This window comes from Saccostrea cucullata, unplaced genomic scaffold, assembly GCF_032062105.1.
Source record: "Saccostrea cucullata isolate Sc308-1 unplaced genomic scaffold, CSIRO_AGI_Scuc_v1 ctg280, whole genome shotgun sequence".
Lineage (NCBI taxonomy): Eukaryota > Metazoa > Mollusca > Bivalvia > Ostreida > Ostreidae > Saccostrea > Saccostrea cuccullata.
This window is the reverse complement of record NW_026924102.1, coordinates 65,199-85,569: the sequence shown is the minus strand read 5'-3', so window position 1 is coordinate 85,569 and position 20,371 is coordinate 65,199. Positions and strand designations below refer to the sequence as shown.

At 34.5% G+C, this 20,371-nt stretch overlaps 1 protein-coding gene across 1 annotated transcript; it reads right to left on the bottom strand.

Moving 5' to 3' along the window:
• Positions 1-827: 827 nt before the first annotated feature.
• Positions 828-18,571, bottom strand: LOC134265694 (titin homolog). Its single transcript, XM_062747915.1, is given in 9 exon segments — positions 828-981; positions 1,154-1,390; positions 1,833-1,984; positions 1,986-2,004; positions 2,406-2,660; positions 3,045-3,049; positions 11,908-17,133; positions 17,398-17,445; positions 18,484-18,571. Coding segments are annotated over 9 exon segments (6,027 nt in total). The 5' UTR covers positions 18,502-18,571; the 3' UTR covers positions 828-914.
• Positions 18,572-20,371: the final 1,800 nt, after the last annotated feature.

Genomic DNA, 20,371 nt, shown 5'->3' with positions numbered 1-20,371 from the left:
GGTAAAACCTTTTAAGGGTCAGTAGGCATGTAATGTAGATTTCATTTGCCGAACGAACGGAATTTTGCGCGCACGTGCTTGCAAGAGCGCGCGCGTGGAACACGTGAAATGACTAATATAACGGATATTGTCGTAACTTTTCTATTTTTTGATGAATTTTTGAAACTCATAATGTAAGGATACATTGGTAGTATTGGTAAGATGACATAGTCAAAATAGCAAGATCTCACGCGCATGCACGTGCGTTTGGCTCTGATTGGCTGAAACAATGTCTTTCTTGTTTTTTGTCATAATCCTTTGAAATTTTGAAGTTAGTCGTACATTATGAAGATCTACAGCATGATATATAGGAATTTTCATGAAAGCATGCGCAAGCACGTGTATTTCAATCTGATTGGCTGAAACTTTAAATGCTTATAACTTTCTTAGTTTTCAACAAAACGGGATGAAATTTAGAATATGTATAGGTATAATAATTTTCTACATTACTGTCAAGATTGAATGCAAGAACATGTATGCATCCACGTGCGCGCGAAATACTCAAAATGACCAATATATTTGAAAATCAGTTGCATGTATAATTTAAAGATTTTTTTTATTGATTCTCACGATATATAAATATGTTAATGGTTTTGACAACATGTCATGATCATCTTGCATATGCATGAGGTCGCGTACAATGCGTTAAAATAACATATAATTTATATCATTGTAGCTTTTATAATTCTTTGATGAATTTCTTCGATATTGTTCATACTTTAAAAAATGTCTTACAGGAATTGGGGAACATCTGTAACGGTCCCCGTTACAATTAAAACTAGTTTTTTCATAACTTTAGAAATTCATGGAAAATATATACAAATGTAATTGTATTTATTGCATGATCCCCGTGATTTAGTGTTTAAAACCCCGTCCTAAAGAAGAAACGGAATCAGAGCCTTTCTGTCTTTTGGATAATCCTCAAATTTCTCCCGATAAAATCTACAAAATAAATAAAATTGAATAAATCAATCAATCACTTATGTGAGTAAGGTGAATTGGTACATTGCTTTTATTGCCGATGAAAAATGTTATAAGTGAGCTCAATGTCATAAAAAAATTTAAACTTCTATATTCTTTTTGAAATGAAGTGTAGCTATAGTCAGTATATTACCTGTGATGATGGAAAGCCCTAGGGCCGATATTACACAGAGTAAATACAGCGAAGGCCAAAGAGGGGAGGTTACAACACGCCACAGAAAAGCCGATCCACTCCACGATTTCTCCCAGGAAGTTAGCACCAGAGACGTACTCGAATAGGAATCCTGGGGAAAAAATGAGGTTAGCAACATAGACGCTTGCTCGAATAGAAATCTTAGGGATAAAAATAAAAGTTAACACCAGAGACGTACTCGAATAGAAATCCTAGTGACAACAAAAAGTTCAAAGTTGGAAAAATTCAAAGTTCGTGAAGGCCAAGAGAGATACGCAGAAATACATGTAATAGCAAGCTCAGAAATATCTTGTAATAGGTAATGCACATGTCAAATATGAAAGCCCTATCTCTTCTCAATCAAAAGTTTAAAGGAACGAATGTGCCTTCTATCTCTCTCTGATGACCCCGTAGGCAAACGTCAGCCAATGTTTGCACTTTTCTTAAATGCAAATTAACATATATACCTACGCAAATCAGAAGTGAAATAAAATTAATTTTTCAAAAAAGTGTTTCTGTGGAGGTTTTTGCGTATGAAAACTTTAGAAATTGAAAAATAGTTCGTTCCCTTTTATGAGTCATTTAAAAAAGTTAAAACAAACACTCATAAGAATCTTTTATTCAAGTCTTTTTGTTTTACACACCAAGACAGAATCTTGCTTCCTGGAACCAGTGGCGGATCTGGTTGTTCGGTAGGAGTATCCCGTACGTCTGTAGAGCACCATTTACTGAACAGAAGAAAAAGGCGGCCATGAAAGGAAACAAAGGAATGGGTTTACCTCCCACAATCCTGAAGCGGGAAAATGAAAGTCCTGAAATCAAGTTATATATTATTTTTTTAACAAAAATTAATGATTAATGTTATTTCATTTAAGAAAATGACCTTGGACACCCAAAAAACTAGGAACATATACCTGTTTCAATTGAAGATTTCAAAAGACCTTAACACCAAAGAAACATATTCTCCAAAATGTTTTTGTGACATCCCCGTTTGAAAAAAAAGTTAAATAAAAAAAATAAAACACTGACAATTTCTTCGTGAACGCATGATCAATTGATATGTGTAATACCATGACGTGTTAAAAGTTTGCAATAAGAAATTCGTAATTCAGTAAAAAAAAGTTCTCTTGAATAATCTTCAGTATTCTTTTATATTGAACTTTTTTTAAAACCATAAACAACGGACTGACAAAAAAGGCTACTAAGATCTCACCTGTGAAAGTAGTGTAACAGAAAGCATCCACAAAATCATGTGTTCCCATGAATATTCACTAATTCATCATAACGCCACCTTGAGAGAATTATAAGCGGCACAACAAAGGACGGTAACTCCTGTAGGAACCAGGCGAGCTTGGCAGGCAGGAGGCATCCCCACCCGGGACGGGTGTATCTGCCGTAAGGGGCCGTGGTGAACTGAAGCGTGACTAAATTAAAAATCCCCCACAAAACCATCAGACCAGAAACAAATCTCAACGAATCGGAAACACGCGGTCAACTTGTCCCAATATTAAGGTCATATCTTACTTCCTTAAATTTTTTTCTTTCAAAAAGTGGAGAAAAATAACGACACTTTATTTCACAATTAAGTATTGCATTAAACTTAGGATTTTTGAGTGTCATTTAGCTGGTGTGCGAGTCGCATTTTATTAAGATTTTGAAAATGGATGACGTCACTCCCTCCCGCTGCCCGATTGTTTATTCTGAGATAAGGACTCTGATTCGGCTAGCCTAAGTGATTCAGGGTGTTATTTCATAACCACAACGATAAATAAATTCTCTATAGAAATTTGTTGTGTTTGTTTTGGTTCTTATTTCCTATTTATGAATCTGCAGACTATGAGTCTTAATTTACCCCCTCTGAGATACAGGATATACTTTTTTGTTCATAAATGAACTTCGGAGCGATGAATAATCTCTCTCTCTCTCTCCCTCAATGTGTTTGAATTAATGAACTGTGGAGCGATGAATAATCTCTCAGTCCCTCTTTCTCGCCCTTTCCCCCTCTCTCAATGTATTTAACTGTGAAATAGTTCCATTATAGGCCTATGGATAATTTTGCAGAATTCCTTGTTTCATTTCCAGGCCTGTGTGTGTCGAAAAAGTACAGTCGTTAATAACCAAGATATGCATGGACGTGGTGTTTCTTTCTTGCATCAATAAATCAATATAAAAGTCGGGACTTTGAGATCAGAATCAACATTGTTACATGTGGTAAAATCCACGTCATTTCACATGGATGCATAATACTCATAGCAATATTTGAGCTCCTCGCAGGCTTTTTTATAAAACCCCCCCCAACCCGTAAAAGATATTTTAAAATCATATAATTATACATATCAGACATATCAGAATACACGAATGAGAAAAAAACAATCTTGTGTAAATATCTACTTTGAAAAAAAAAGAATTGAAATTTGGTGGAGGAATACACTAAGTACCGGTAGAGCTCCATTGCCCTTTACATCAGTAATAAATTTCTGCATGGAAGACGTGCATACAAGACGTATTTTGTGGTTTATGTTTAATTTTTTTTAGAATAAAAACAAATTGTGATTGATTAAATAGCTGTAGAAACAAGTACATGTACTCAAGAGTTAATACTGTAAAAAACATATTTCAAGGGGTCAAATTTTCGTTGTTTAAGGAAAATATAGTGGTAATGGGGATTTGATTTCGTGGTTGAAGAATTTTTCAGTAATAAGATATGTGAAAAATTTCATTTCAAGGTGGACATTAGAAAATTTGTGATTTCACAGTATCTAAAAATGCTCAAATTTTTGATTGATTTTTGAGACCAGGTTTCTCAACAATCTGTTGGATTTCCCATGGGCGCCATTTGTATCCCGTTATTAGCACACCTATTTTTGAATTCTATAGAAAGCAGAATTTTTTTTCAAAAATTTTTACCTGAAAAGAAGAAACCACTTGCTGTGGCTTTCAGTTGCATTTATTTTTTTTTATGATTGCAAATATATATTTTTAATGATTATCAAAAGCTTGAATTTCAGTTGTCGTTTACAAGACAGATTTAGAGCTCAGAACCTTTGTTATGTAAACTAGACTAGTGTCATGTTTTTGTTATACCCCCCGCTTGAAAAGCGGAAGTGTATATAGTAATCAGTTGTTCTGTACCTCCGTCTTCCGTCCGTCCGTCTATGTCCATCTCTCTCTCTCTCTACCGCTTTGAGGTATGTCTTTATCTGAACTCCTCTCATACCACTGAATGAAATTCGATGAAACTTTGAGAGAATCTTTATAACATCTTGCCATTGTGCACCTCCTATTTTACTTTTTGATCCGTTCACATATTTTGGATTTCCCACAGCAAATTAAAACATGGACACTGCCATTATATTCATATGGGAGGCGGTGTGTGTCATTTAGTGAGCTCATTGCTCACAGTCCCTCTAGTTTACATAGATTAAATTTATTAATATATGTTCTTTCAAAGCAGATTTTTCAATAAAAATAAACTTAATTCTAAATACTTTTAGACAGTTTCTAGTGACTTACTAAATCTTGTAATGTAATAAATATTATATTTTCTATATCAGTAAACAAAAACAAGGCACGAAAAAGCTTCCTTGCAAAACCCTGGGTGACCAAGCAAAACAAAATGAAGAACTAGAAGAAACCAACGAACCATTATAATTCACTGAAAAAGAAAACAAATAATATAGCAGCAATGTGCCGAATGCCTTTGTTAAAGAAAGACGTTTATGGCAACTTTTAGAATTGTTCAATTGTTCTTTCAATGTCAGTATTTATGGTATTTGAGATATTTTTTTGAAAAGAAGAACTCAAGTTAAATGATATCTTGAATGAAAGTATTAAAATTTCCCCTAATTGTAACTATGAATTCACGGCTTTCCCCAAAAAAATTATATTTAAAAACTTATACATGTAAAAGTACCCGGTCGGTAATAGGCAAAAAAAAAACAAAAAAAAAAAAAACTTAATTTGGTCAAAAGTAAAAAAACCAAAATATTTACCTTTTTTCCTCTGATTAAATTGACCGCTAGGAGTTAACGACTCATTCAGTAATGCTCCAGGTTTATGAGAAGTATACTCAGTACATGTATAAATCTATATCCGTCAAAATTGTATTGAATTTGAACTTATTTAAACGGATATGTTTAGTATTTATTACATGATTTAGTTATTAGTATATAAATAAATTATACACTGTGTTAATTATCATTAGTGAAATTCATTGGTCTTTAGATCGCTTACAAAAGAATTTGAGGTGTACAAAAATTATAAATATCTTTTATCCACCCCATTTTTTAAAGTTCGATTTTAAGCGATCGAAAGCCCTGTGATGAAAACAAGCTTATCAAAGAATTGTGGTCCCCCGCTTTCGGTGCCTTTGTGGGTGACATGTCATGGAATATTGTGACAAATATGAACATCCTATCATGTCATTCAACGGTTATCACCAAAGTTGATTTTTTTTAAAATTAGATCAAACATGAAGGTAAAGGCCAGGGGTTAAAAAGCTTGGCATGCTCGGAAATATTTTGTCACAGGTAATGCACATGTCAAATCTGAAAACTTTATCTCTTCTCAATAAAAGTTATAAGGAAGAAATAAAATTAGCAGGTCAAACGTTAAGGTTATAAGGCACGGAGTAAAACTTCATTGCGTATTTAGAAAGATCGTGTCACAGGTCGTAAACATTTTTAATATGTAAGTCTTACAATCTCTTTTTATTCAAAAGTTATGGCCAATTTAGTAATGTTAAAATTTTTGAAAAGTACGTCAGACTTCAAGGTCACGAGGTCAAAATCATAGTGCATATAGAAAGGTCTTGTCACAGGTAATACACATTTTTAATATTAAAGTCTTATCTTTTCTCATTCAAAAGATATGACCAAGATTAAAGTTTTTGTGACAGACGGACAGAAGGACAGACGAATTCATGAGTTTTAATGTTCCCTCGCTTTCACGAAAGCAGGGGACCATTAGTAGGGGTGATTAGGTCTGTTGAACAACAATTTAAAAATGGCTTTTAATTCTCAGTTGCAAATTCTTAACGTTTTCTGTCTTTTTGCTTTTTTCGTCTAGTGTTGTCTTTAGTTGTACTTTTCCTATGACTGTTCTCCCAAATCTTATAATTATTATACGAATAAACTGTACATACGTGTCGGGTACATACACTTATAGAATCAGGGGTGTGGGGGCTGGACCCCCTTTTTTCAAACATTACTTTTGAAAATGTTAATTGAAAGGCCGGTGTAACGTTGAATATTGACCCGAGTTAAAAATTGACCCGGGGTTCATTTTTCAACGTTGAATATTGAACCGGGGTCATTTTTCAACGTTGAATATTGAGACTAAAAGTCGTTGAATTTATACCCGGGGTCATTTTTCAACAGCTTGATAATTTTTTTTCTTACACCTGATGACGTCAACAAGTTGAAAATTGACCCTGTTGAATATTGATCCCACCTCAAAGTTTGAACATTTTTTTTTAGCTGGGAAGTTGTTTTACGGGATTTATCAGTATCACTTTATTTATATTTCGGTTTCAATTTTTCCCTTTTAAAGAATAATAGAAATAAACATATAGTATCACCCCGTGTATATATGTACATTTTGATCAGTGCACGATTTCAGTTATCTTCGCAGGGGCGTAGCAACAGGGGGGCAGCCCCCCCCCCCACTTTTTTACTCAACCTTACCTAGTATCTATAGCAAATTGATTAATTGAATTGGTTGGCCCCCCAGTTTTAGTGATGTGTCGAAAATGAAGTATTAGAATTGGTACTGAAAGTAGTTGACACTGAAAAAAGTTAGCCTCTACCCCCCCCCCCCCCCCTTCAAGAAATAGGATTTTCGACTTTGGGCAACTTTCAACTTTTCCCCCTTTTCTTTTTTTTATTGCTTGTCAACTTTTTCAGGTAAGTAAAAAAAAATTCTCCGGCTGCTCCCCCCCCCCCCACTTTCCGAAACGATGCTACGCCACTGCTTCAAGCATGACAACTTTATTTTTGAAAATACTTTCCAAAATCCATGGCATCCATAAATTACTACAAAACAACGAATAGGTACGACGGCGTATTCGTGCCATTTTAACAATGTAGAATTTTTTATTAAATCGTTTGAACGATTTAATAAATTGTTTGTACGTTTGTACAATTTAATAAATCGTTTGTACAATTTAATAAATCGTTTGTACAATTTGTTTGTTAAATCGTTTGTACAATTTATAAAATCGTTCATACGATTTTAACAAAATAGTTTGTACGTTTTTTATAAATCGTTTGAACAATTTAGGAAACCGTTTTTACGATTTAAGAAAACGTTTGTACGATTTAAAAAATTGTTTGTACGATTTAATAAATTGTACAAACAATTTAATAAATTGTACAAACGATTTAACAAACAAATTGTACAAACGATTTATTAAATTGTACAAACGATTTACTAAATTGTACAAACAATTTATTAAATCGTACAAACGATTTATTAAATCGTACAAACGACTTATTAAATCGTGCAAACGACTTATTAAATTGTACAAACGATTTATTAAATTGTACAAACGATTTATTAAATTGTACAAACGATTTTAACAAAATAGTTTGTACGTTTTTTATAAATCGTTTGAACAATTTAGGAAACCGTTAATTTTTTTTTTTTTTTAAATTCTACATTGTTAAAATGGCGCGAATACGCCGTCGTACGTTTATTATTCGCTGTCATTAATATTTAAAACAATCGGTTGCTAGTCGCTAATTTTGTCATTCCTTTTCGATAATTTTATCTTTTTTATTCGATAATTATTTGGTTTATATGCAATAAAGTTGTTGTTCGAAAACAAACTACCATCATTTCTATTCGAAAAAAATACGATTCCTATTCGATAAACTTCTCATCTTATTACATAATTTTATCTCTATGACCTCCTATGCGATGTTTTTTTTAATTCTTTTTCAATAATTGCCAAGATTGCATTCTGGGAAATATGACAAAATAATCTAGAATTGGTTGTAAACTCAATTAAATAGGAATGTAAAGTTTAACATTATTATCGAATATAAAACATTTTATCACATAGATTGACAAAACAAAATTTGAAAATAATGGGAATAATGCACAAGTTTTCTCTCTTCAAGACTTAGAGACTAGAGAGCAGCATAAATTAAGCTGTTGCTATTTAATATTAAATAAATGTGTTTCGTTTTATACATTGATGGAGTAATTATAGAGAATTAAGTTATTCAGAATACTAATTTATTTAATTGATAATGTCTTGTATCAATTTTTGACAAAGATATCTAATACGTTTTAATATAAAGTACATTTTGATCCTATTTCAAGACTTTAAGGCATTGTTACGTCTCATCAATTACGGAACATTAAAAAATATTATATACAAGTTGTAGTAATTTATTTTTAGAAACATCAAGTCATACTCTGTATTTCCTTTAATTGAGAAATTAATACTATTTCTGTTTTACAAAAAATTATCTCGAGGCAGGGAGGGGGGGGGGTGTCACTCACTTTAATGAAATTTTCTAAAAGGACTCCTGCAATATAGTAAACTATATGATCACAATAAAAAAACATGAAGTCAATATGCATTTCAGATTCTATAAATAGTAACTCAAGTCTTTATGCTGTTATATACTTAATCATGTGATCAAGTTTGAGCCAATCAGAGAGCTTAGAATAAAAGGTGATCTCACCTTTTCGTGCTAAATAGGTGCTATCACCTATTTGAATAAGTGGTACACTGTGTATCACCTATTCGAAAAGGTGATATTACCTAATTGAGTTTCTTACAACAGTCATTAATGAATGCTCCCTATAATACATTGTATATGTTATGCTACACTGGAACGAAGAAAATTCGGACTACCCAGTTTTCATGCATTTTCTACGATTTTCTTGTATACATGATATATAAGTGAAATAAATTAATTTGTAAGAAAAAAAATACAGCTGTTCGACGGGAAAAGGTGATATCACCCAACCGAATAGGCGATATCACCAATTCGAATAAGTGATATCACCTTTTCGAATTGGTGATATCACAAATTCAAATCAAATAGGTTATATCATTTATTGGAACAGGTGATATCACTTATTCAAATAGGGGATATTACTTTTTGCAGTAAATACCAAAACGGGGACTCATACCTATGAATTAAATCACAATAGTGAAAACCCAATCATAAATATGTGTTTTTATGCTGTTGAATTTTGAACCGGTTTCATGATCAAAATTCCACGACCCGGCTCAGTTTTCAACGGATTAGGGTCTAAATTCAACACCTTTGGTCTCAGTATTCAACGTTGAAAAATGACCCCCGGGTCAATTTTCAACCCGGGTCAAAATTCAACGTTACACCGGCTGTCCCCCACTTTTCAGCATAGTCAGTTACTAGTACGAGTAATGTACTGTAAACCAATTATTATACGCGTCATTTTTTATTCGCGTCTGACCGTTAGAGAACTAATCCGCGACGATTTATTTCCGCGAACAAGAGGTCACATTTTTTTCATCTCCACAAGTATTTCTCAAATGTAAAAGTGCCTTATGCCAACTGGGTGATCGACGCTTTCCGTGATCTAGAAAGCCAAAGGGCAATTATTAAAAATGGTTGGGACAGAGCAGGGCTTGGCCATAATTGGCCGTAATTAACATGATTACCGTAACAAGGCTCTCTAAATCGTCTGTGACAACACATGAATAATGACAAAAGCTGATATAATTGACATTTTTAATCATTTTTCGACAAGTTGTTTTAGATTTGCGTTTTTTTTTTTCGTTTTTATTTTTTTTTACTGAATGTTTGTAATTTAAATTTTATCTGCTTCTAGTGCAATAAAGTTCTTCCATATCTGTGATTTGAAGTGTCAGGATCGGTATTCAAAAAGGGGTTGGTAACTCTAATCATAACTTGGGAATTTTAATGAACAACTGGTTCGCGACGATAAATATCCGCGAGCAGAGGTTACTTGCGGAACTCGCGGATATTTATCACACGCGTATAATACTTGGTTTACAGTAGTAGTTTATGAATAAATTCGTTACTTACGGAAGTTGGATTATAACCCAACCTATCCTACCCTGCACGAAATAGAATTTTAAGTTTGAACAATTCCCCATCCCGTTTCATTGCTTGTCATGTTTTTTCCAGATAAGTTAAAATTTGTTCTCTGCCTCCCCCCCCCCCCCCCAACGCTCCCCCCAAACTTCTTAAAAACGAAACATCGTCCTTACATGTAAATTCTCTAACGACGGTCGATCCTGATATTTAAAGTCTTAAACTTATGTTGCCAAGTATATTTTTAGCTTCTACATACATAGCTTTATTAAAATTCAAATCAAAAAATGGGGGTCAGTATGTTTCTTTTGGCGCTACAGTACATTTAATATGACCTTTTTGCACCGAAATTTGTGTCTTAATTAAATATTACATCTTCGACGTTTTCCCCCGAATATTTTTATCCAATTAAAGCATGAAAAGTGAACTCTAAGTCTATTTTTAAAAAAACACTTTTTAAATTGTGACTAAGAAACATTTTTAAATTGCTTCGCATAATCAAGTATTTGATCTTTCGTACTAATAAAATGTGATTTTTCTGGCACTGAAAATTCAATAAGCAAAAAAATATTTTAAAGTCTTAAACTTTTTCTGAATTTAAGCAAATAAGTCAAAGTTATCTTAAATATTCAGAAATTACATCAAGAGTTCGGGGTATATGATGTAAATTTTCAGATATCACTAAAAAAAAGTGTCAATTTTACGTTAAAGTTGGCTCATTTTTTCCCCGGATTTTCAAAATATATTGACTATATTTGTCACACTTCTCTGAAAGAATTCATAAAAAATAATTTAATAGATATTTCAGAACCAGCATAACACATTTCACTGCAAAAAAAAACAGCTTTGTGTGCAACCAGCATGGAAAAATAAGAATCTTAAATTAACAGTACTGTTATAGTTCAAAATGGAAAAAACTGATCATTTTCTTCTAAAAAAAAAAATTTTTCCGCCAAAAAATGTAGTCCCTAGCTTAATTTTTCTTGAATGGAATTTAATCGCGTTTTTTTTTTTATTGAATATAGTTCAATCTGCATTGTAGAATTCAGATTTAATGTTAGAATTTTTAAATGATCCAGAATTTTATAAATAAAGGAGAGGACCAAAAATCCCTTCAAAAGCTCAGGATCGAACGTCCTTAAGTATAATTAATTCGTCAATTTGGTTGCAAGATGGTTATAGAACTAAGAGATATCCACTAAAAAAGGAAAATATATTCATTTTTTAATTCTTTATTAAGTACATTAGTATATGAAGAATATCGGATATAGTAATAAGTTATTGTCGTTATAAAAAAACGTAAAAGAAAAATTAATGAAATAACTTTATAGCAATAAATAAAAATTAAATTAACACAGATGTAAAAATACTTAAAATAGTCAAACAAATCCAACACTTCAAATTGACAAAGTTCATTATTAAAAATATATAATTCTGCCTTTGGTTATAATTTGTCAAAAATTAATTCTAAAAAAAAACCTCATTCTCTGCAGAAGTCCAGTTTTCTCTGATTTATTCTTCATTTTTTTGTTTTTCTTCTGAATTTTCTTCTTCTGAAAAAAAAATGTGTTTAAAAATTAAACTACAAGTATATATTTTATAAATCAAAGGCACCACATCAAGTCACATGTTTTATATAGCGAAAAATGTACTCACGGATAAACAGGATGATCCACACAGGAATCTGTACCAGACAGGTCGTTTGCCTTTGATTATATTGTCATCATCGAAATCAACATTTGTCTCTTCCCTTATTCCATTCATTCTTTCTTTCTCTTGCACATTCTTCTGGTAAGCTTCGTTCTCCACTTCCATCTGTATGTTAATATATTTTCCTAGGGTTTCCTTCCCTTCCTCTACTGTCATCTGTGTGTTTACATCTTTCTCACAAGTATCCTTCCCTTCCTCTACTGCCATCTGCGTGTTGATATCTTTCTCAGAATTATCCTTCCCTTCCTCTACTGTCATCTGTGTGTTAACATCTTTCTCAGAAGTATTCTTCCCTTCCTCCACTGCCATCTCTGTGTTTACATCTTTCTCAGAAGTATCCTTCCCTTCCTCCACTGCCATCTGTGTGTTAACATCTTTCTCAGAAGTATTCTTCCCTTCCTCCACTGTCATCTGCGTGTCAACATCTTTCTCAGAAGTATCCCTCCCTTCCTCCATTGCCATCTGTGTGTTAACATCTTTATCCTTCCCTTCCTCTACTGCCATCTGCGTATAAACATCTTTCTCAGAAGTATCCTTCCCTTCCTCTACTGCCATCTGCGTATTAACATCTTTCTCAGAAGTATCCTTCCCTTCCTCTACTGCCATCTGTGTGTTAACATCTTTCTCAGAAGTATCCTTTTCTTCCTCTACTGCCAACTGTAAGTTAACATCTTTCTCAGAAGTATCCTTTTCTTCCTCTACTGCCATCTGTGTGTTAACATCTTTCTCAGAAGTATCATTCCATTCCTCTTCTGCCATCTGTGTGTTGACATCTTTCTCACACGTATCCTTCCCTTCCCTTACTAACATCTGTGTGTTAACATCTTTCGTATGAGTATCCTTCCCTTCCTCTACTGCCATCTGCGTGTTAGCATCTTTCTCAGAAGTATCCTTCTCTTCCTCTACTGCCATATGTGTGTTAACATCTATTTCAGAAGTATCCTTCCCTTTCTCTACTGCCATCTGTATGTTAACATCTTTCTCAGGAGTATCCTTCCCTTCCTTTGCTGCCATCTGTGTGTTAACATCTTTCTCAGAAGTATCCTTCCCTTCCTCCACTACCATCTGTGTGTTAACATCTTTCTTAGAAGTATCCTTCCCTTCCTCCACTGCCATCTGTGTGTTGACATCTTTCTCTGAAGTATCCTTCCCTTCCACTACGGCTATCTGTGAGTTAACATCTTTCTCAGAAGTATCCTTCCCTTCCTCTACTGCCATCTGTGTATTAACATCTTTCTCAGAAGTATCCTTCCCTTCCTCCACTGCCATCTGTGTGTTTACATCTTTCTCAGAAGTATCCTTTTCTTCCTCAACTGCCATCTGTGTATTAACATCTTTCTCAGAAGTATCCTTCCATTCCTCTTCTGCCATATGTGTGTTAACATCTTTCTCAGAAGTATCCTTCCCTTCCTTTACTGCCATCTGTGTGTTAACATCTCTCTCAGAAGTATCCTTTTCTTCCTCTACTGCCATCTGCGTGTTAACATCTTTCTCAGAAGTATCCTTCCCTTCCTCTACTACCATCTGCGTGTTAACATCTTTCTCAGAAGTATCCTTCCCTTCCTCTACTGCCATCTGTGTGTTAACATCTTTTTCAGAAGTATCCTTCCCTTCCTCTACTGCCATCTGCGTGTTAACATCTTTCTCAGAAGTATCCTTCCCTTCCTCTACTGCCATCTGTGTGTTAACATCTTTCTCAGAAGTATCCTTCCCTTCCTCCACTACCATCTGTGTGTTAACATCTTTCTCAGAAATAGTATCCTTCCCTTCCTCTACTGCCATTTGTGTGTTAACATCTTTCTCAGAAGTATCCTTCCCTTCCTCTACTGCCATTGATATGTTAACATCTTTCTCAGGAGTATCCTTCCCTTCCTTTGCTGCCATCTGTGTGTTAACATCTTTCTCAGAAGTATTCTTCCCTTCCTTTACTGCCATCTGCGTGTTAACATCTATCTCAGATGTATCCTTCCCTTCCCCTACTGCGATCTGTGTGTAAACATCTTTTTCAGAAGTATCCTTTCCTTCCTCTTCTGCCATCTGTGTGTTAACATCTTTCTCAGAAGTATCCTTCCCTTCCTCCACTACCATCTGTGTGTTAACATCTTTCTTAGAAGTATCCTTCCCTTCCTCCACTGCCATCTGTGTGTTGACAACTTTCTCTGAAGTATCCTTCCCTTCCACTACTGCTTTCTGTGAGTTAACATCTTTCTCAGAAGTATCCTTCCCTTCCTCTACTGCCATCTGTGTATTAACATCTTTCTCAGAAGTATCCTTCCCTTCCTCCACTGCCATCTGTGTGTTTACATCTTTCTCAGAAGTATCCTTTTCTTCCTCTACTGCCATCTGTGTATTAACATCTTTCTCAGAAGTATCCCTCCCTTCCTCTACTGCCATCTGCGTGTAAACATCTTTCTCAGAAGTATCCTTCCATTCCTCTTCTGCCATCTGTGTGTTAACATCTTTCTCAGAAGTATCCTTCCCTTCCTCCACTGCCATCTGTGTGTTAACATCTCTCTCAGAAGTATCCTTTTCTTCCTCTACTGCCATCTGCGTGTTAACATCTTTCTCAGAAGTATCCTTCCCTTCCTCTACTGCCATCTGTGTTTTAACATCTTTCTCAGAAGTATCCTTCCCTTCCTCCACTACCATCTGTGTATTAACATCTTTCTCAGAAGTAGTATCCTTCCCTTCCTCTACTGCCATTTGTGTGTTAACATCTTTCTCAGAAGTATCCTTCCCTTCCTCTACTGCCATTGATATGTTAACATCTTTCTCAGGAGTATCCTTCCCTTCCTTTGCTGCCATCTGTGTGTTAACATCTTTCTCAGAAGTATTCTTCCCTTCCTTTACTGCCATCTGCGTGTTAACATCTATCTCAGATTTATCAATCCCTTCCCCTACTGCGATCTGTGTGTAAACATCTTTTTCAGAAGTATCCTTTCCTTCCTCTTCTGCCATCTGTGTGTTAACATCTTTCTCAGAAGTATCCTTCCCTTCCTCCACTACCATCTGTGTGTTAACATCTTTCTTAGAAGTATCCTTCCCTTCCTCCACTGCCATCTGTGTGTTGACATCTTTCTCTGAAGTATTCTTCCCTTCCACTACTGCTATCTGTGAGTTAACATCTTTCTCAGAAGTATCCTTCCCTTCCTCTACTGCCATCTGTGTATTAACATCTTTCTCAGAAGTATCCTTCCCTTCCTCCACTGCCATCTGTGTGTTTACATCTTTCTCAGAAGTATCCTTTTCTTCCTCTACTGCCATCTGTGTATTAACATCTTTCTCAGAAGTATCCCTCCCTACCTCTACTGCCATCTGCGTGTAAACATCTTTCTCAGAAGTATCCTTCCATTCCTCTTCTGCCATCTGTGTGTTAACATCTTTCTCAGAAGTATCCTTCCCTTCCTCCACTGCCATCTGTGTGTTAACATTTTTCTCAGAAGTATCCTTCCCTTCCTCTACTGCCATCTGTGTGTTAACAACTTTCTCAGGAGTATCCTTCCCTTTCTCTACCGCAATCTGTGTGTTAACATCTTTCTCAGAAGAATCCTTCCCTTCCTCTACTGCCATCTGCGTATAAACATCTTTCTCAGAAGTATCTTTTTCATCCTCTACTGCCATCAGTGTGTTAACATCTTTTACAGAAGTATCCTTCCATTCCTCTTCTGCCATCTGCGTGTTTACATCTTTTTCAAATGTATCCTTCCCTTTGCCTTCTGCCATCTGCGTGTTTACATCGTTTTCAAATGTATCCTTCCCTTCCTCCACTGCAATCAGTGTGTTGACATCTTTCTCAGAAGTATTCTTCCCTTCCTCTACTGCCATCTCTGTGTTAACATCTTTCTCAGACGTATCCTTCCCTTCCCCTACTGATATCTGTGTCTTAACATCTTTCTCAGGAGTATCCTTCCCTTCCTCTACTGCCATCTCTGTGTTAACATCTTTCTCAGACGTATCCTTCCCTTCCCCTACTGATATCTGTGTCTTAACATCTTTCTCAGAAGTATCCTTCCCTTCCTCTACTGTCATCTGTGTGTTTACATCTTTCTCAGAAGTATTCTTCCCTTCCTCTACTGCCATCTGTGTGTTAACATCTTTCTCAGAAGTATCCTTCCCTTCCTCTACTGTCATCTGTGTGTTTACATCTTTTTCAGAAGTATCCTTCCCTTCCTCTACTGCTATCTGTGAGTTAACATCTTTCTCAGAACTATCCTTCCCTTCCTCTACTGTCATCTGTGTGTTTACATCTTTCTCAGAAGTATTCTTCCCTTCCTCTACTGCCATCTGTGTGTTTACATCTTTCTCAGACGTACCCTTCCCTTCCTCTACTGTCATCTGTGTGTTAACATCTTTCTCACAAGTATCCTTCCCTTCCTCTACTGTCATCTGTGTGTTAATATCTTTCTCAGAAGTATCCTTCCATTCCTCTACTGCCGTCTGTGTGTTGACATCTTTGTCAGACGTACCCTTCCCTTCCTCTACTGTCATCTGTGTGTTAACATCTTTCTCAGGAGTATCCTTCCCTTCCCCTACTGCTATCTGTGAGTTAACATCTTTCTCAGGAGTATCCTTCCCTTCCTCTACTGCCATCTGTGTGTTAACATCTTTCTCAGAAGTATCCTTCCCTTCCTCTACTGTCATCTGTGTGTTAACATCTTTCTCAGGAGTATCCTTCCCTTCCCCTACTGCTATCTGTGAGTTAACATCTTTCTCAGGAGTATCCTTCCCTTCCTCTACTGCCATCTGTGTGTTAACATCTTTCTCTTTGTTGTCCTTCATGTCCTCCACTGCTCGTTCTTTTTTGTAATTTGACATTTTCCTCACTCTCTCTTTGCTTTTTGTGTCTGTTTTCTTTCTTGTTTCTAATTTCTCCACCTCTTGTTCTATACCTGCCCTTTTCACTTCTTCTCTCTCGAATTTCTGTCTTCTTTTTTCCTTGGTTTTCAAATCCGACATTAACCTCTTCTCAACCTCTACTTTCAACATCTCGACCTGTCTCTTCAGTATTCTTTTCCTTTTGTTTTCCTCCTCTTTATCCATTCTGAATTGTGTCCTCTTCATCCTCGGTCTATCTTCTTTCGGGTCTACGATTTTGTCTGATTTTGTGTTTATTTTATCAGCCTTCTTTTTTAGCATCTCATCCTTTGACTTGAGAGACCCCATATGTTCTTCCTGAAATTTAACCCATCGAAAATCACTGAATGTCATCGTGCAAGTCTCGTGCAAATATTGAGAAACTGTAAAACGTGTATGTTAATATAGATTTTGATTATAAAGTTAACTTTGACCGAATTTTAGGTGTGTTACTACATCTTTACAATAATACTAATTTTAGTTACTAATTCCCAATTAGAATTTTTGCGTTTATTAAATTAAAGGCTTAATATAATAACCAATATAATAATAACCACGTTTAAATCCTTTGTATTTACTTACCACACTTTTAACAGCCCTTTTCCCCAAATTCAGTTTTTCCCTTTCGTTCTGCAAAAAAGAGACATGCATCAATTATATAAAATAAAAGTTTGCCGCTTTCTCGGTGTCGGTAGCTAGGGGCTTGGTGGGTTAGTAAATCTAATATTTCCTGCAAATTTTATTTAGAAAATATTTACTGGTAGATGTCATGTACATGAATCCTGGCTCTAACCCACCAAATTTGAAAAGCAAACTTTGTTTCTGATTTGTCTGTTAACTAACCTGTTTAAGACTTGTCATATTTTTCCTGTGCGCTTTTCAACTTAGAACTCTTGAATCACTATAAGACAACAATTTTCCGCCATTCGTTGTTATAAGTGTTAATATTCTGACGTCATAATTGATATTGTGACGTTGAAAGTATTGTGATTAATCAGTTATCAGTGATTTTCTATCAAAATTGATTTTAAAATTTGAAATACATGTAATAGTATCTAATGAGTAAGTACTAGTAATTTAGAGATGCAAAGTGAATTCCCCACTCCACCCCCAAAAAATATTGGAGGCATTGGATGTCCATAAATTTCTTTGTTATCAACTTATTTGCTTGTAGGTATCTTACTTTTCTTCATTAAAGTCTGTTAATACTTTTATGGTTTCTTAACTGAGTAGCAATATATGCATGTACATGTAATAATGCATATTCACAGTCTTTCAAACAAAATTAATCAAATTTTGATTGCAAAGAAAATAAACTAACACTTAAATCCAATTAATCTCTCTATATAACGAAGTCCTTTTTTATTTTTCTGATTTACACAGAGACAAATATGCTTAAAAATTATAGCACTTTTATTCGGAAAGTCGCGAGTAATCAAATAAATGTAACATATATACTAATAAAGATAAGTTTAAGTACTTGAATGTGGGTGCAAATTTCTTGCATCTGCACGTTCGCACTTATAATATATTCATTGATAAACATTAATATTTAACTTATTCCAAAAAGAAATAATTATTATACTAAAACGCCACCTTCCGAAATTTATGCTTTTAAATTAATTATGGGAAACATTATTTATTCATCAAACATATTAAACCACTAACCTGATTGCAAACATTCATCCTGTTTCGGAAATATTTCCACCAATTAATAATCGGTCACCACAAGACAAGACTCCAACATTTGTTGCTATCTATGGATGTCATGCTACTGTGACGTCACAATGAAGTTAACGTCACATGAGTTTCCCATAAAGCCACAATGCAGTGACGCATCGGAAGTTTTCTCTCCTTCTCCTTGTGAATTTTTATTATTTCTAAAGTTTCTTAATAAAGTACAAAAACAAGCCAGGGGCACAATTAGTGTCCATCGGAATTCCAACAGATTGTAGGAAGACTTCGTCCCCAAATAGTATATAGATATTGATAATCATAAACTCCAACATCTTTCTATTTATCATCTTCAATGAAATGCTGTGTTTTATAACCCCCCCCTCCACCCCGCGCTTGAAAAGTGGGAGGGTATATATACCACTGAGTGAAATTTAATGGGACATTCACAGAATCTTTACATAGTACCTTTGTGCACCTCTTTTTTTTTTTTTACTTTTTGATCCAACACACATTTTGAGGTTCCCACAACAAAACATGGAAACTGTCATTCTTTCTATAATATTGAAGGATATACACAACTACTTTCCGCAACTCCTCTTATACCACTGAATAAATTTAAATGATATACTTTGATTCTTTATCACATAATGCCATTGCATGGGCACCTCCTATTTTACTTTTTGATCTGGTACTTATTAATTCCGGATCTCAAAGAGCAAAACATGTGCTTTGCCATTATAATCATAATATGTAAGGCGGGGGGTGTATTTTATGAGCTCAGTGCTTTTAGTTCATTTATGAGATTTTTAACAAACTAATTTTGTCGAAGATCGGATATATGATGAACTATTCCTTAATTATTTGTCTAATTTGAAAACAGATCACAGAAATGAATTTAGGCTGTAAAAAAAATTCCCTTGTGTAGAGAGAATTATTGTCTCTCGGTCAGAGGTATCAACACTGTCAGATATATACATCTACATATAATGCACTCACATAATGCAAGTACACTTTTAGAGCTAGATTGATTCAAATTCAAATCTGTCCACCGAGAAATAAATTACCTGAAATATTCATGCAAATTATCTCTGGGACGGAATTGTCATCGTTTTAAAAAATTCATTCTTCTTTTTTTTCTTTCAAGAAATGCGAATTACAACACTTAAAAACGATAGCAGTTGACCTTCTATCGGGTGTTTTTAGTCAGGAGATTGAATTATTTAATTATATTCATTCTTTAAAAAGTTTTGTGCTCACGTAAAAATAATCATTTTAATTCAAGTCAGAAATGAATTTTTAAAATGCAAGTTAACTTTTCTTTTCAGATCCGTGAAACGCTTGACGATTCAAATTTCTAAAATGATTTTGATTTTTAGAATGTTAGTATATTAGTTCAAATATCTAAATTTCAAAAACTCAGTTGTATTCATTTGGTACGTGTATATTGAAAATGTAATGTTTTAGAACAAAAATCTAAATTTTCAAAGTGGTTTACAATCAGGTTTTAAAATTTTAGTATTTTTAGATTTTTACCTTAAATGTTCAAATTTCAAATTTCAAAAACTAATCTTTGCACTTAACATTTTGAGTTTTTAATCTACCGTTTGTTCAGAAAGTTTACGCTTAACAATCCAAATTTCACATCTTTCCCGACCCAGTTGTTCTTGAGAAGATTTTTAAAACATACCATCAGTTTTTCCCTTTTTCATAATTATCTCCCCTTGAAAGAGGATGAGACCCTTCTGACATTTAAAAGTTGACAGGCAGACGGACGTACTACAGACAAATTGTGATCAGAAAAGCTCACCAGAGCTTTCGGCTCAGATTAGCTAATTTTGAAATAAATTCAATAACTACCAAAATATTTCTTTTTAAAAAT